Source organism: Nannobrachium achirus (assembly GCF_963921795.1).
Source record: "Nannobrachium achirus genome assembly, chromosome: 21".
Lineage (NCBI taxonomy): Eukaryota > Metazoa > Chordata > Actinopteri > Myctophiformes > Myctophidae > Nannobrachium > Nannobrachium achirus.
This window is the reverse complement of record NC_137828.1, coordinates 17,930,660-17,947,994: the sequence shown is the minus strand read 5'-3', so window position 1 is coordinate 17,947,994 and position 17,335 is coordinate 17,930,660. Positions and strand designations below refer to the sequence as shown.

At 42.5% G+C, this 17,335-nt stretch overlaps 1 protein-coding gene across 1 annotated transcript in view; it reads right to left on the bottom strand.

Moving 5' to 3' along the window:
* The window catches only part of nebl (nebulette), a gene marked incomplete at both ends in the record, with an annotated part of 261,471 nt that extends 249,278 nt beyond the window's left edge, over window positions 1-12,193 (bottom strand). The window contains 2 exons of the mRNA XM_080751658.1: window positions 7,453-7,547; window positions 12,125-12,193. Coding sequence (XP_080607784.1) covers window positions 7,453-7,547; window positions 12,125-12,193 — 164 coding nt within the window. The remainder of the gene's footprint in view (window positions 1-7,452; window positions 7,548-12,124) is intronic.
* Between the last annotated feature and the right edge of the window lie 5,142 nt (window positions 12,194-17,335).

Sequence of the window (17,335 nt, the reverse complement as noted above, 5' to 3'; positions counted from 1 at the left end):
AGTAACTCACCATGATTTTCTCGATTTCCGTTGGGATAGAATGGGGGTTTTGGCCGATCGTCGATGTCCCCGTGCGTTTCGCGTGCGCAATCCTTTCACGTAAATGTCCCCGCAAATAGTCCATGTGTGACTGAAGAACAGAACTGAAAAGTTTCGCTAGCATAGCCCCAAGCATGGCTGCAGGAGGAGCTCGAGTGTGTAGACAGTAAACGGATGGGTGGAAGGTGCCTTGGAGAAGGAGAGGCGCTGACGTCACCTCTGCTTCATGCACGGTCTGCATGAGCTATCAGTGCACGAGTGGTGACTAGGGAAGGTTAGACGATCGCCGATTTTCGGATCAAAAGCTTTTATTCCGGTTTTAAAGACAAAGTCCGGGAATGTACGACGTGGCTGAGAGTCCCTGGGGGGATGTGCGATATAGTACGGTTTTAACATTAAGGGGCTCCCCTTGGCTTAGAAGGTGTTAATCATTATTTTTTGTATTTAATTTTTTCCATTTTCCCAAATAGTTATTAAAAATAAATGAAAAAAGTTATATATATAAAAAACTAGACCAGGTCAACCTGGTTGTGCCAGACCCCCTGTCTGTCATCATCATTTATGACATCATGCCTTTTGTAGGCATGTCATCATCATGTCATCATCATATATACCCTTTATATAGAAAACCCGGACAGACCGACATTTGCTTATGTAGGCCTACCCATTTCATGGGTCTGGCAAAAAAGAAAAACACAGCCTGCTCACGTATTAGGAGGGTAGTATGAGTCACCAGAAAAACATAATGGGTGTTTTTAATGAATCTATCGTTAAAATGGAGTTTGAAGTTACAATGGGTGTGTATGGGGAGAAAAGCCCATAATAAGGTGTTTCCATGTTGAAAGTGGAATATCCCTTTAACGAGTTAAAGGGATATTTCACTTTCAAAAGAACTTTTGGTCATTTTATCGTCTAATCAGGCTTTTATGAACACCCTGAACAGTTTTTAATTTGCTTAAAAAATAATGGGTGTTTTTAACTCATTTGTAGCCAATCCCGAGAATACTCGTGAAAAATACTCGAGTATTTAGAGTGCCGATCCCGAGTATACTCGCGAAAAGTACTCGATATGGAGTAACGCCGGTTCTCCTACCCTGTTGCCTGGCGGAAGGTCCTGGCACGATCGGCCTCGCTGATTCATCATCATCACGGATCCACGTGCACAAAATAGTAATCCCATAACATTGAGGCCGATGGGGAATCGCATCTTTAATGTCCATTTTCTCCAAACAACACTTTTAAAGCCAAGGATGGCATTAGATTCTCGCTACAAAAACATAACAACAAAGGCATCGATCGGCCATTTTATAAACCACATGGTGTGACGACTGCTCCCGTTGTATGACGTCATGACGTCAACCCGGAAGTATTTACGCAATGGACTTCTGGCCTTCAAAATAAGACAATGGAGCGTAATGGAGCCCTGCGAGCGGCACGCTACACATTTAACCCGTTCATGTCTGGAGCACTAAATGGGTTAATGAATCTATCATGGTTAAAATGGAGTTTGAAGTTAATCAGTGTGTATGGAGGTCCTCCTGGACCTGGAGGGTCTGATAACATTTACATCAAATATCTAAATATTGAATCAAGCAAATTAAAAACTGTACAGACATAGAATAAGTAGACAGACAGACAGACTGATAGATAGATAGTTCAAACACATAGTTAAAGGGGAACTAGGCAAGTCTATGTGTATACAAACACATTCCCCCCTCCCCCTCCCCTCTATGATAGGCATCAAACAGGTTGTTGTCTTTGATGCTTTCATTGATAAGAGAGATCACTAACGAGCACTTGACACTTTTATGGCCCAATCAATTAACTCAACTCAAGTGCACAACCCCTTTCAAGTTCAAAGGGAGCAATTAGGAGTTCTGGCCACCTGACTAAAACGTCCCTCCAAGTGATGAATATCAACATAAACTGTGGAACAGAACCAAAGTACAGCCAGGGGGATGTGTTTTTTTCTGTAAGGAAACACCCCAACACAACAATATAGTGGCTGATAGAGAAATGGCTAAAATACTTATATACGTACATATACAAAAAATAGGCTTAGAGTTACCTAGTTTCCCTTTAAGTGTGTTCATTTCTTGACAGAGTTAAGATTCCACACTTCTTTGCAGAGAGCTGACTGAACAGGTGGGGGCGCTGTTTCCACAGTGCTGACCTCATGTGTTACGCTGAACATAATAACCTTGTCTGGAACAGGTTACCAGCGCAGCACAGGTTGCCATGGCGATATTGCCCCGTTTGGTTTGTCAATGAGAGTTACCGTGGTGATATTGAAAAGCCACAGAGGCTGGAGCAGCCCAAAACAGTAAAATGTCACTGTAAACCACTTCAGCAACTTGGAACCATTGAATCCATATTCTGGGGCAGGAGTCTTCAATGTTTTCAGGCCAAGGACCCCTTAGTTGAGAGAGAGATGAATATAAAAAAGGAGAAAAAAAAAAGCTTGAAGACCCCTGTTCTGAGGGAAGCAATAGCCAAAAACTGCTGATCAACAAGCTTGCGACGCGTTGTGAGCTTGCGTTTGTTTTTGTTTTTTTGGCGATGAGATCTGGTAAAAAAAAGACGAGTGAAAGCTTTCCAAGTACAGAGCCAACTAAGGTGCAGTTTACCTAGTCTCTAGAGCAGGGGTTTTCAACAGGGGGTCCGGGAGCCCCAGGGGGTCCTCAGGGTTACTACAGGGGGGGCCGCCAAATCTTTGTGATAGGATCATTCTTTTAAAAAAACTTGAACCCGCATCCCTATTCTGAAGAGAACTTTAGGCAAAGGCGTTGAGAGCTTGTAGATCGTCTATTTGTTGCAAATAGGTTTGGGGTAAAAAAGAGGTAAAACAAGAGCAGACCAAGTACAGAGTGAGAGGTCAAGTTAACTAAAAACACGAATCCAACATAGACTGATGACAGTGCTGTCAAACAAGTCTATGAATCTAGACTTGGTGTCCCTACTTTGAACGAATGTTTACATCGTTACACTAGCTGTGGCCCCTTAGCGGCACAGAGCTGGCTCTCTGTCTGTCTGTCTGTCTGTCTGTCTGTCTGTCTGTCTGTCTGTGTGTGTCTGGAGCTAATCTCCCAAGCCACCAAACGGATCAGTGTCAAATGTCTTGTGCTACACTGCCAGCAGGCTACACATACAACACGTTTTATACAAAACATTTCACTTTTAGAGACTAAACCTAAAATGTGAAAGAATTACTAGATAGGGCTAAGTTGTTAAATTGACGACAGAGGACAGTCATACCCTGCAGATTACTACATCTATTAAACTCTCCCATGAGCCTGCAGAGTGTGCGCGTGCGTGCGCACTACGTATGTACGTGCATGCGTGCGTGCGTGTGTGTGTGTGTGTGCGACCTTATAACACCTTATAGGGTGTGCCAAATGTAGTTCTAAGAGCGGCCATTTCTTGGGTCAACACAGCCTTACACAGGTGTTCTGATTGGAGTAAATCATTAGTTCTATGCAATCAAACAATTGAAACACCTGTGTTTTTACCCAAAAGATGGCCGCTAAGGACTACAATTGCGTCACCGTTGGCACACTAAAGACTTGCTTATCTCAACGCAACACAGACTGACTCTCTCCCGATCACATAAAAAACAACTATGTGCGCGCGGTAAGTGCATGTGTGTGTGAGTGCGCTTTAATCCATTTTAATTAGCAGAAAAGGCCTCGACAGAATCCCGCTACTCATGTGGTTCTATAATCCTCCACTCTCACTTTCATCTCTCCTCCTTCTCTCCCGGGCAGGAGAGAGAAACCATGGGAACACTGGTTTTAACTTCTACGTTCATTCACTCATTCATTCATTCATTCCAGTGAGAGAGAGGACGGGAGTGTACTTTGAACCAAGGGTCTTCAACAGGGGGTCCGGGACCCCTAGGGTACCGAGTTACTTCAGGGGGTCCTCCAAATCTTTGAGTGATAGAAACTTTTATTATTATTTTTTATATTAACCACTTGAACCCTAGTGTCCATATTCTGAGAACTTTAGCCAAAATATGTCCATATTCTGAGAACTTTAGCCAAAAATAGCCAATCTACAAGCTCACAACGCCTCGCAGGCCATTTTTGGCTAAAGAGGTTTTGGTGTAGAGGGGAAAGAGCACACAAGTACAGAGTGAAAGGTCAAGATTATTAAGTATTGACGGTTCAACTAAGTGGTTAAATGTCTGAAAACATAAATTGACATGAATCCAAAATACACTGATGATTGTGCTGTCAAACGATGACACCTTGGAATCTCTGAAAATGTTGTGGGGGTCCCTGCTTCATCTCTCTCTCAACTAAGGGGTCCTTGGCCTGAAAACGTTGAAGACCCCTGGTTTGAACCATTCAGGCAGTGGTGGAGAAAGTAAGTAGTTAAAGGAGTAGTTCACCCCCAAAATGACTTTTTTTCTATTGATTACTCATGCCATGGAGAGTAGAGTTCAATAATATTTTTAGTTTTTTGTCGCATTCCTAAGACAAAAATGTGATAATAAATTTACCCCCATTCGTTCCGGATGGGGACCCATTTCGAAACGGGTCCCCATCCGGAATCAATGGGGGTAAATTTACTCGAATAACATTTTTGTCTTAGGAATGTGACAAAAACCACAAAATATTATTGAACTTTACTCTCCATGGCATGAGTAATCAATAGAAAAAAAGTCATTTTGGGGGTGAACTACTCCTTTAAGTTCAGTACTTGAGTAAATGTATCTTACTGTAGTTCAGGGTTCTTCAACAGGGGGTCTGGGACCCCTAGGGGGTCCTCAGAGTTACTACAGGGGGGCCACCAAATCCTTGTGTGAGAGAAGCTTTTTTTTCTCCTTTTTTATATTAACCACTTGAACACAAAAATAGCAGATCTACAAGCTTGTAGATCGGCTAAGAGGTTTGGTGTAGAGGGGAAATGTAACGGAGGTGAATCGGATCTCCCCACCCGGGCTTCAAACCCTGGCCTCCCGCGTGAAAGTCCAATATCTTAACCATCGCTCCAAAGGGATATCCCTATGGAACGAGGGAGATACTAGACTTTGAGGCTTCAAGGCTAGGGCTGCGACTCTCTCCTCCACAGAAAGAGCAGACTAAGTACAGAGCGAAATGTCAAGTTTATTAAGTATTGACGGTTCAAGTGGTTAAATATCTGAAAACACATTGACATGAATCCAAAATACACTGATGATCGTGCTGTCAAAAGATGAAACAATATGGAATCCATGAAAAGGTTGTGGGGGGTCCCTGCTTCATCTATTTCTCAACTAAGGGGTCCTTAGCCTGAAAATGTTGAAGACCTCTGCTGTAGTTACTCCACACCACTGAGTTTGAAGCGTTCAGGTGTCGGTGGTAGCAGTTTGAGAGAGAGAGGACATATTTTGAGCTCAAACAAAGATGGAGTGTTCTACCTGCTCTGAGGAAATGACTGTGACCTCACAGGGTCAAAGGGCATTTTCACCCGCATTCCTGGCAACTATTAAGTCTAGCAGTGTGACTGTGTGACAGTGTGACTGTGTGATTGTGTGTGTGTGTGTGGGGGGGGGGGGGGGACTTCTAAAATTGTCCTTTAACTAACAGGTCTCCTTTGCTCTGTTGTTATTGCGACCGTCAGGTCGCAGTTACTATCAAAAACCTCCACCGGCTGGCCGTCCGTCAGTCTGTCAGTCAGTCTGTCCGTCACGTCACACTTTTCCCCTATACTCATATCTCCGCCACCGTTGCCCCGATCCATGCCAAACTTTGCACACACACACACTCCTTGGCTGCGAAACCACAATCCCCACCCACCATTTCTCACATGGCCCTCTTCTAGCGCCACCAGGAGGCCGATTCTTGCAAGACACATTTTTGGACACTGCTCCTACAGATTTTGGCCTAAAATCACGCAAAGCGGGACACAGTATCTCTAAAGTCATGTCGTCAACATGGATCTGTCCCATTTCCCATATTCCCTCCTGATTGGCTACCATTGCCTTCTAAAGTTTGTGTATGCGACCTGACGGTCGCTTATCTCCCGATTTAGGGAGTCTTACTGGTTACTATGACACCATAGCAGCACATGACAGCGATTTGAACCCATATGCACTTGTGTACTTCAACCAAGTTCAAATGATTGTAAAACTGGGGACCCCCACCCTGACAAGCACTTGGAATTGCAGGTATTACATTTAATGTGACTGTTCCACAGATAAATATTGTGAAAATAGCAGATCTACATGCTCACAACGCCTCTCAGTGCGAGGTGTTGTGAGCATGTAGATCTGCTATTTTCACAATGTTCGCCTCTTGCTTACTTAATATTTGACAGTTTGCTATTAAAACGGCCTTGAAAATCCTTATATTGTCACTTTATAAATGTGCAGATAGCTTGTATACACTTATGTTGGTTTGTTTACCGTGGGGACCCCACAACATAATTTGGGCCCCACTTGGGGTCCTGACCCCAAGTTTGAGAACCACTGCCCTAAATCAATGGTTCCTAAATGATGTGTGTGTGCGCATGCGTGTGCCTGCATGTATGTGTGTGTGTGTGTGTGTGTGTGTGTGTGTGTGTGTGTGTGTGTGTGTGTGTGTGTGTGTGTGTGTGTGTGTGTGTGTGTGTGTGTGTGTGTGTGTGTGTGTGTGCGCGCGCATGTGCCCTGCTGGGAGCCTCTGATGGGGTTGAGGTTTTAGGAGGATCAGAGAGAGAGAGAGAGAGAGAGAGAGAGGAGAGAGAGAGAGAGAGAGAGAGAGAGAGAGAGAGAGAGAGAGAGAGAGAGAGAGAGAGAGAGAGAGAGAGGCGGGGCTATGATGTTGTGTACTGCACAAAAACTGCCAAGTCAGCCCCAAACCACACTGATCCAAGCCGAGCTCAGCCAAGCCAAGGAACCCAGTGTACAACCTGCTCCACTCTGACACCCACAGAGAAGGAGGGTACAAACAGGGTACAAAGAAGGGAGAGAGGGAATGAGAGAAACAAAGCGTGGCAGAGAGAGTAACAGAATAATGGTAAATGGTGCATTTATAAAGTGCCTTTATCCAAGGCGCTTTACATGGTTTGGAACACACACATTCATACACCGATGGCGGAGGAAACCATGCAAGGCACCGACCTGCTCATCGGGAGCAACTAGGGGTTCAGAGTCTTGCTCAAGGAGTCTTACCTAGCATCTGTATTCTAAAGTCAACTTTGCAGATCTACAAGCTGATGCAGATGCGATACAAACAATGGCAAAAGCAAGTGAAAAATCACCATAAAAAAGACAAAAAGACAGGTGAAACTATAACTGCCTTTGGCGATTGGATTTCTGCAGCTAAATGTTCACTTTGACTGGCCTGGAATCGAACCTGCGGCAGCTGAGGAAGAGGAAAACTGAAAACTGACTGAGTAACAGAGAGGGTGATACAGTAACAGAGACAGTGAGAGAGTTGTACTCACGAATTGCAGTATGGCTTCTTGTCATAACCTTTATAATTCTTCATGTTCAGCGTCATTTTACACACCTCACAGTGGAAGCATCCTTTATGCCAGTTCTGGAGAAGAGAGAGAGAGAGAGAGAGAGAGAGAGAGAGAGAGAGAGAGAGAGAGAGAGAGAGAGAGAGAGAGAGAGAGAGAGAGATACTTAATTAGATAGATAGATACCTGTAAGGGGGAAAATCTGTCGCCCGGAGGCAGCACAGCAGTTTAAGGATATTTACAAAGTTACAGAGAAGTATGAAAAAGAAAAATTAACAATGTACAGTAAAGAGCAAGTACACCAAAGATAGGGAACGAAGAATATTTACATAAAGTGTCAAAAACAGTCAATGTTCATAAGTGAAACATATAGCAATACTTAAGTACAACTATCAATACAGTGCCAAACTAAAGTGTCCATAACAGTCAATGCTAGTCAGTGCTACAAGTATCTCACCACCATGTCAAACACAAGCAAAATACTCAATACTATTAACCAGGCCTGGAATTTCGTCATTTTAGGGGCAAGGCCACTTTGCCTTTGGTGTTGTCCATTGTTTGAGGGGACAAAGGCCAAATGCCAGGGCAGGAAGGCCATCAAATAAAACAAGATTTTGGTCCATTGAAAGAGTGATTTGAATTTAAGGGTAACATTTTCTATGTAGACTATCTGCTGTGAAATAAATAGATTGGTATTTACAATCTGATCCATGCTCAGCCCTGCACCAATCAAATATACTGGATCGGTTAAAACATGGGGATTCAACAAAAGACACTGGTCTACATGACAAGAAAGATACACTGGTGTCTATATGTTGGCAAGGCAGAGACAGAGGAGAAAGTGGTACAGTCAGCTGGAGCATTAAGGCCACTGTGGCCTCAGGGCATGCCATCTTTTGGAGAGGCACAAGGCCAAACTGAGGGGCAACGACGACCATGGCCTTCATGGCCTCCCTGAAATTCCTGCCCTGCTACTAACACAACCTAATAGTGCAGAGCCAAACAAAAAAAGTGTCCATTGGTCAGTGCAAGAAAAACTAAAAGAAAAACAAGAAAGGGTGACAGAGCAAGACCTACATGAGCACCCTCCCTGGAAAGGTCCTTAGAGGTCAGAGTAAGTACAACTATAGTTCCAGTTAAATAAGGCTACATATCAAGTGAGAAACAACAGAAGTGATTGCTGCTAGTTCAATTCCTACGTCTGCTCACTAACATCACATCACATTGGAAAACTAAACGAACCGTAACTCTCATCTGAATGATTCATTTCAAGTAATGACTTCTCTGTTCCAAAAGAGAGAGACGGAAAAGGTGTGTGTGTGTGTGTGTGTGTGTGTGTGTGTGTGTGTGTGTGTGTGTGTGTGTGTGTGTGTGTGTGTGTGTGTGTGTGTGTGTGTGTATGTGTGTATGTGTGTGTGTGTGTGTCTGTCCAGGGGTGGCGCACCAAATTCTGGGCCCTGGGTACAAGGATTCACTGCGGGCCCCCACACAATTATGTTGTGCTTTAACTATTGAAAAATAGCAGATATACAAGCTCACAGCGCGGCACCGAGTGCTGCGCTGTGAGCTTGTAGATCTGCTCTTTTTTTTTAATTATTGTGAACATGTCTTTGAATATTTCAAATCCTTCTAAGGTTTTTTGAAAAACCTGTTTCTATGTCAGTGGTGCTCAAACCTTTTCATGTGAAGGACCACCAAAATGATATGTATTTGGCCACGGATGCCCATCTCAAAATATTTAGTTCCAGGGATCCCCCAGAAGCAAAATTTTAGTTGCAAATGTTTGCTTAAAAATACATACAGTATATTCAAAGAATTTCACAAGTTATCGAAAATGAGGGTTAGCTCGCAGCATGGCACTCAGTGCTGCGCTGTGAGCTTGTATTATCTGCTATTTTTCAATAGCTTAAAGTTATACCATGTAACTTTTTTTATAAAACAAATCTTAAAATGGTCCTAACTGTTAAATCGCTAAGGTTTTAGAACCCCCACTCCGTTATTTTCAGCTTCAAAAGCCTTCTCTTTATATGTTTTCTATGAGCCGTGAGGGGGGGAGAATTTCGCGGCAATATGACGTCATCATACTACCGGCCAATCACAGCGAGGGTTATACACTGCCGGCCAATCACAGCGCATCTTGGAGTGGGGTCGCTAGGGCAGCCATATTTGTAGTCTCCCGTGTGTTTCTATACTCGGGTGCACGGCGAAGCTTGGGTGAAGGAGTGTATCTCCGGAATGGCTGAACGCACAGGAACCAGGGACCCCTCAAAAGATAGATCTCGGCGAGGTGGAGGCAGACGCGGGGGTGTGAGAACCGAAAAACGGACGAAAGACGCGGACGCGACCGAGGTTTGCTATAGAGCTACTGACCACAAGTTGAGCAACTTACACAGTATAGCTTTAAAGTATAAAATAATTAAGGCCCCTCCACCTTGGGCCCTAGTAACTCAGTCCCACTTTCCCCCCACCTTTTGACGCCCCTGTGTGTGTGTGTGTGTGTGTGTGTGTGTGTGTGTGTGTGTGTGTGTGTGTGTGTGTGTGTGTGTGTGTGTGTGTGTGTGTGCACACGTGCGTGTGCTTTAGGACCTGTCATCTGACGCCCAACAGCAGACAAGCGTTTGACACGACTAAAGAAATGATTAATAATTGATCATGGTTATGCAATAGATATCCCTGCGACGGCGTTACCGACCATCACTCAGTAATACAGCACGAGGAGATAGATGCTATGCAGAGATATCCTGGACACTCTTTATAATGTTTTTGTGTTACTTACATTAGCTTTGTTTTCTTGACCACAATTAGTCCATGGGCCATACGAGATGTCGCTCTCGGAAAGGTGGCAAAGGTTACTTAGCATTTTTGAGAAGCTCTATATCTGTGTAGATTATATTTTGGTACGATAACCCTTCCTGGGTCACAGCTAAACTGGTGCTATCAGCCGCCCCACAAAACTGTAAAAAGTGATGACATCATTTTTCATCACTAAACCATAGTTTTGTGGGGCCGTTTTTAGCCCAAGGAAGTTTTTTTTGTGTGCAAAACACATGCTTGCAATGGATTCAGAATCATGAAAAAACCTAATTTGACCCCTCATATGCTACTTAAAGCATTACTTTTTTTCCTTGTATAGTAAAGTTAATGGGACACCAACTCTAGCGGCTGATAACACCAATTTAGCTGTGACTCAGGAAGGGTTATCATACCAAAATATTATCTACAGATATAGAGCTTCTCAAAAATGCTAAGTAACCTTTTTGAGAGCGACAACTCGTATGGCCAATGGACTAGAAGTCTCTGACAGAACGCCAGTTCATCTGGGGTTTAGCAGCATACTGTATGTCTGCGAAAACACACAGCCTAGAAAAGGGGTCTTCAACGTTTTCAGGCCAAGGACCCCTTAGTTGAGAGAGAGAGATGAAGCAGGGACCCCAGCACAATCATCAGTGTATTTTGGATTCATGTCAATTTGTGTTTTCAGATATTTTACCACTTGAACCGTCAATAGTTAATACACTTGACCTTTCACTCTGTACTTAGTCTGCTCTTTTTCCCCTCTACACCAAAGCTCTTTGCCGAAAAAAGCCAATCTACAAGCTCAAAACGCCTCGTTGTGAGCTTGTAGATCTGCTATTTGTGTCTAAAGTTCTCAGAATATGGACACTATAGGGTTCAAGTGGTTAATATAAAAAAGGAAGAATAAACACTTCTATCAGTCAAAGATTTGGACAACCCCCTGAAGTAACTCTGAGGACCCCCTAGGGGTCCCGGACCCCCTGTTGAAGACCCTCGGCCTGGAACATTGGTTCTCAAAGTGTGGTCCGGGGACCCCCAGGGGTCCTTGAGGGATCCCAGCTAAATGATAGTTAGGAACCAAATGGAACCTTAATGCGTTAGGGTATGTACTATGTAACTGAGATTGTAGCCTATAAATGGAACCAAATTGACCTGTTAAATTAACATTGATTTTACAATATAAATTGGGGTCTCAGTCTATATAAATGCCATTAAATGGGGCCCGCAGCCTATAATGCATGTCAAATATGGGGGTCCTTGAAATTAAAACGGTTTGGAATTATCACTATATGAGCCGTAAAAATCTTCTCTTATGGGGGTCCCTGGCGTATCTTTTAAAATGGGGGGTCCGTGGGTTATTAACAAATAGTTTGAGAACCACTGCTTAGAAAACACAACTGATTCAGTTCAGAATCAGATAAAGGTGTAATCATTGTGTTTGTGATTCAGTAGGACTTCAGTTCAAGTAGGGTCTTCAACAGGGGGTCCTCAGAGTTACTACAGGGGGTCCTCCAAATCTTTGAGTGATATAAACTTTTTTTCGCCTTTTTATATTAACCACTTAACCCTAGTGTGCATATTGTGAGAACTTTAGACAAAAATAGCAGGTCTACAAGCTCACAACGAGCCTATTTTCGGCAAAGAGCAGGTTAGGTACAGAGTGAAAGGTCAAGTTTATTGACGGTTCAAGTGGTTAAATATCTGAAAACACAAGAAATGTAGCCTACATGAATCCAAAAATACACTGATGATCGTGCTGCCAAACAATGAAACTGTAGGCTATGGAATTAACAGGTTGTGGGGTCCCTGCTTCATCTCTCTCAACTAAGGGGTCCCTGGTATAGAAAACAGATCTCACCTTATCCAGACAGTTGACTTTCTCCGTCGGATAGACGATCTTCCCACAGCGAGCGCACTGAGGGTTCATTATGTCACTGATTCACCTGCTGTCCTCCCAACACTGTCCTGTTGCTGTTGTCTGTATGGATGTATTATTCCTGTTGTTAATCACAACTCTTTCTGCAAAGAAAACACACACCACACCGCTCTTACGCTGCTACTGCTGAGCTCTACTGAACCTCAATACACACACACTGCACAGAGAGAGAGAGAGAGAGAGAGAGAGAGAGAGAGAGAGAGAGAGAGAGAGAGAGAGACACTACACAGAGAGAGAGAGAGAGAGAGAGAGAGAGAGAGAGAGAGAGAGAGAGAGAGAGAGAGAGAATTATGTAATTCATAAGTGTGGGAGATCAAAGGAATCTGCAAGAGAGTTAGAGACAATATTAAATGTAATATTAAAATATTAATTTGTTGCAATATTGTCTACATTCATTTGCAGTGCATGGTGTAGGCTAAAGTAACTAAGTATTTAAGTACTGTAATTAAGTACAATTTTGAGGTATTTGTACTTTACTTGAGTATTTCCAATTTCCAATACTTTTACTTCTATTCCACTACATTCAAATATTGTGCTTTTACTACACTACATTTATTTGAAAACTTTAGTTACTTCTTTGTAGATTTTGATTACAAAACATATAGGCCTATACATTACCCACTTCAACCTATATTTCGGCCATTTGAGCCGAATCAGATATTTTCAAAAGATTTTTATATATTTGAAAACTTCAAATAGGACATTCTGCATATTGAGTACTTTCTACTTTTGATACTTAAGCCTATTTTGATACCAATACTTCTATGCTTAATTTCAAGTACATTTTTAATTCCAGACGTTTACATTGCGGTATCGATACTTTTACTTAAGTAAAATATTTGAGTACTTTTTTCCAACACTGTTCATTTGCTACCTGAAGTTGAGAGAGAGAGAGGAGAGAGACAGCTGGATGATGATTAACGCAGGACTGGAGTAATGCAATGGCGCTCCCTGCTGGCAGATATATGAATAAAGAATTGTCATTTATTAATTAATTGTATTCAAAACGTTGGTGCAGTTTGTCTTTTGGGTTACAGGCTAAAAGATGTGCGAACCAGCTGAATTAGTTAAGTGTGCCTGCCATGCGACAGGCAAAACACTTATTGTAATCCGCCATACTTAAAGGGGTATTTCACTTTCAAAAAACTTTTGGTCATTGTATCGTCTAATCAGGCTTTTATGAACACCCTGAACAGTTTTTAATTTGCTTGATTCACTATTTAGATATTTGATGTAAATGTTACCAGGCCCTCCAGGCCCAGGGCCTCTCCCCACACACACACATTGTAACTTCAAACTTCATTTTAACCATGATAGATTCATTAAAAACACCCATTATTTTTTCTGGTGACTCATACTACCCTCCTAATATGTGAGCAGGCCGTGTTTTTTCAATAACTTTTTTAATTTATTTTTAATAATTATTTTTGGTATTTCATTTTTTTCCATTTTCCCAAATAATTATTAAAAATACATGAAAACAGTTATGGATAAAACACGGCCTGCTCACGTATTAGGAGGGTAGTATGAGTCACCAGAAAAAAATAATGGGTGTTTTTAATGAATCTATCATGGTTAAAATGAAGTTTGAAGTTACAATGTGTGTGTGTGGGGAGAGGAACCCTTCCACTGTTACCACTGTTTCCCTGTTGAAAGTGGAATATCCCTTTAAGTCATTAAGTAATTAAGTGTGCCTGCCATGCAATGCAATGGCAAAACACTTATTGTAATCTGCCATACTTAAGTAAGTCAGTCAGTAAGTAAGTAATGTTCTTGCAAATTTCTGCACGTAATAACTGCCGCACAATTTACGCCACCCACGCGTCCACTATAGTCTGACCTCTGGACACACACACACACACACACACACACACACACACACACACACACACACACAGTTGAGGGTACATCCCCCTAGTGCTGAGCACAAGAACTCCTGTGGACTCAACTAGAGCAGGGGTCTTCAACGTTTTCAGGCCAAGGACCCCTTAAGGGCCATGTATAGTTACGTATGGTTGATTTTGTGTACGTTTGGGGGCGAGACAGTACGTACGGTAATTGCGTTGACATTCATACTTACCGTACGGTCTCTGTGTACAGGGTTCAATAAAGCCTATATGTACATACTAGAGATGCGCGGATAGCGGTTTTAGCCGCGGTGGACCGCGGTGATCCGTGGTGCAGTCGGATTTGGATCAATCAAATATAATTATTAATTAATTTCGGATATCCGCGGATGAAATAATGCAGGAAATAAATTATGGCCTAATATATCTATCAATAAAAAGCGAAATCTAGGTATGCTTGTGTCTGTGTTAGTGTGTGTTATTTTGTATAATTTGTAAAGTAACCATCATTTTTCATGAGGCAATGTGCAGTCCACGATAAAACTAAACAGCTGTGTCCACTTACGGCATCACGCCACGGCATGCATCGTCGCACTCATTTACCTCTGGTCGCGCTGCTAAAAAGTGAATCTCTCTCAGCTCCATAGTCCATATTGTAAAGTACTGTACAGGTAAGTTAAACTTCCCACTAAGTTGTGTTTGTTAAATTGTTCCTCTCTCTTTCGCTCTCTCCCTCGCTCTCTCTTTCTCTCGTGTGTCTGACTCTGTCTGTCTGCATCGACGCGCAGCACCGACTCCAAAAAAAAAAAAAGAAAGAAAAAAAGACGAACGGAGACATTCCGTAGGCTAGATCAATGCATTTCTGTGATCGCACAACTAAGAAAACTAACAGGGAATAGCCTACCAGAAAATAATATAGCCTAATAATAAGGGTAATAATATTAATACTTTTGAAGTTGCAGATGAGGATGGTGCGGATTTATAAATTGGATGATATAATTAATGCGGTTGGATAATGGGCGGATAATGAATTTGCGCGGATGGATTCGGATGACTTCAGAAGCCTATCCGCGCATCACTAGTACATACTATATCCACTAGATGGCACCCAAATGCATCTTCCCAATGAGCAAATGCTACATGCTACATACATAGCGCCTACATTGTTGACAGAGAGGTTTATAGACACCCTTGGAGGATACACTCAGATTGAACGACACTAACCATCGGCGCTAGTCACTGTGCTGTCTGGGTATAATATAAAAAGGACTGGATAATGGATGAGCGTGGACACATGCCGTTGCGACCGCCCTAGAGCGCAATATCAAGGGGGGGCGCCGCCGACAGTTAATGAGCCACGGTAGCCACCCAAACCGACCCAAAACCGCAAAAATCGCGTGCACGGGAGTGGAGAGAGACGCATTCGAGAGAGCTCAGCTGGTAGAGAGCGCTGATTAGGCTGACATGCGGGTCTGCGTCCGGCCTGTTCACTGTTCAGCGTGTAGTTGTGATTTTTTTGTTTGTTTTTTTACTTCCTCCTACGAAATGGATACAAGAAAAAAAGACGAAACATTTCTCCCTCTACTGCCCCCACGGTTGACACAAGTTCGCCACGGGTAGTTCATGTGTACGTACGTTCTTATCGGTTTTTATCCGTCGGGTTGAGTGTTGTCCGTAAGGTTACGGAGACAATCAATTACGTCCGGACGGCCGGAGGAACCGGATTAAATCACTCTCCCCCTCCGTCTCTTGTGTATTCCTGCGGTCCTTAAGTACTACTATGCATGGTACTTTAGTTGAGAGAGAGATGAAGCAGGGACCCCCACTACCTGTTCATAGATTCCATATAGTTTCATTGTTTGACAACACAATCATCAGTGTATTTTGGATTGATGTCAATTTGTGTTTTCAGATATTCAACCACTTGAACCGTCAATACTTGACCTTTCACTCTGTACATAGTCTGCTCTTTTCCCCCTCTACACCAAACCTCTTGCAGATCTGCTGTTTTTGGCTAATGCTCTCAGAATATGGACGTTAGGGTTCAAGTTGTTAATATAAAAAAAGAGAAAAAGGGTTTCTTATCACACAAAGATTTGGAGGACCCCCCGAAGTAACTCTGAGGACCCCCAAGGGCTCCCGGACCCCCTGTTGAAGACCCTTGAGGGTGCAGCTCCTAACAGGAATGGAAGTGCACTTTAGATGAGGGTTTTATTCATCATGACACTTTAATTAAGAATCACATTTAAAACTCCTTACTGTTCTTATTTACAATAATTGCTTTAAAGGCTGTGAATATATACATTAATCTGTTTATTTTAATTTTTGTTTAGACCAGGACCTGGCCCTTTGATCATCTCAATACGGCCCTTGAACTCCTCAATAAAAATAAAATTACCCCCAAAAAATCTACATCTTAAAAGGCAGCATTATATATTTTTTAGGGATATACTGCATTACATATTCGTATGTACTCAAATGTACATTTTTTATAATTTAACAGTGAAATAGTCTGCCATCATCGATCTATATTTATAAAATAGGCCTAATTCATAAGCCTTAAAGACACCACACTGAATCATCTATATGTTTGTCTATCGTGTCTATCAAATTCATGCCGTTTTAACCTAATTCAGCACTATGTGTTTCAAATGTCCAATGTGTGGCCCTTCACTCACTTTATCAAAGTCAGTATGGCCCCATGGAAAGAGGTGTTGCCCACCCCTGGTTTAGATTATGGGTTGTAATGTTATTCGTTTTAAATTGTATTTCCATACTCTACCTTGCACATGTATTTTCATGTGTCCTGTCCCCTTAATTTTGAAGCAGTGAAAGCCGCTTCCAAGGAGTGGCTTTGTCTGTCCCGTACAGTCTGTCCCATAGGCTTCCAAGGAGTCCCGTGTCCGTGTCATGTCCCGTGCATGCAGTATTGAGGATTGGTCAAGCTTCACATGACAATTTGGCCCTCCAGACAAAATCATTCCTTCATTAAGAATTCATACAAATATAGAACTAAAGCACATAGAATGTATAGATCTAGAACACAGAATGTATAGATCTAGAACACAGATTTCATAGCTCTAGAACACATAGAATAAAAATTCACTGCTTCACTTCGAACCATGCAAGGTTTGATTTTTTTTACAAAATCACTGACTTACTGATTTCAATCAGAACAATCCTCAGGCCCTCAAGGTGAACGAGCACGTTGGCTTAGGCTCAGTCAGTCAGTCATTGGAATTTGGCCTCTGAACCCCTAGTTGATCCTGATGAGCAGGTTGGTGCC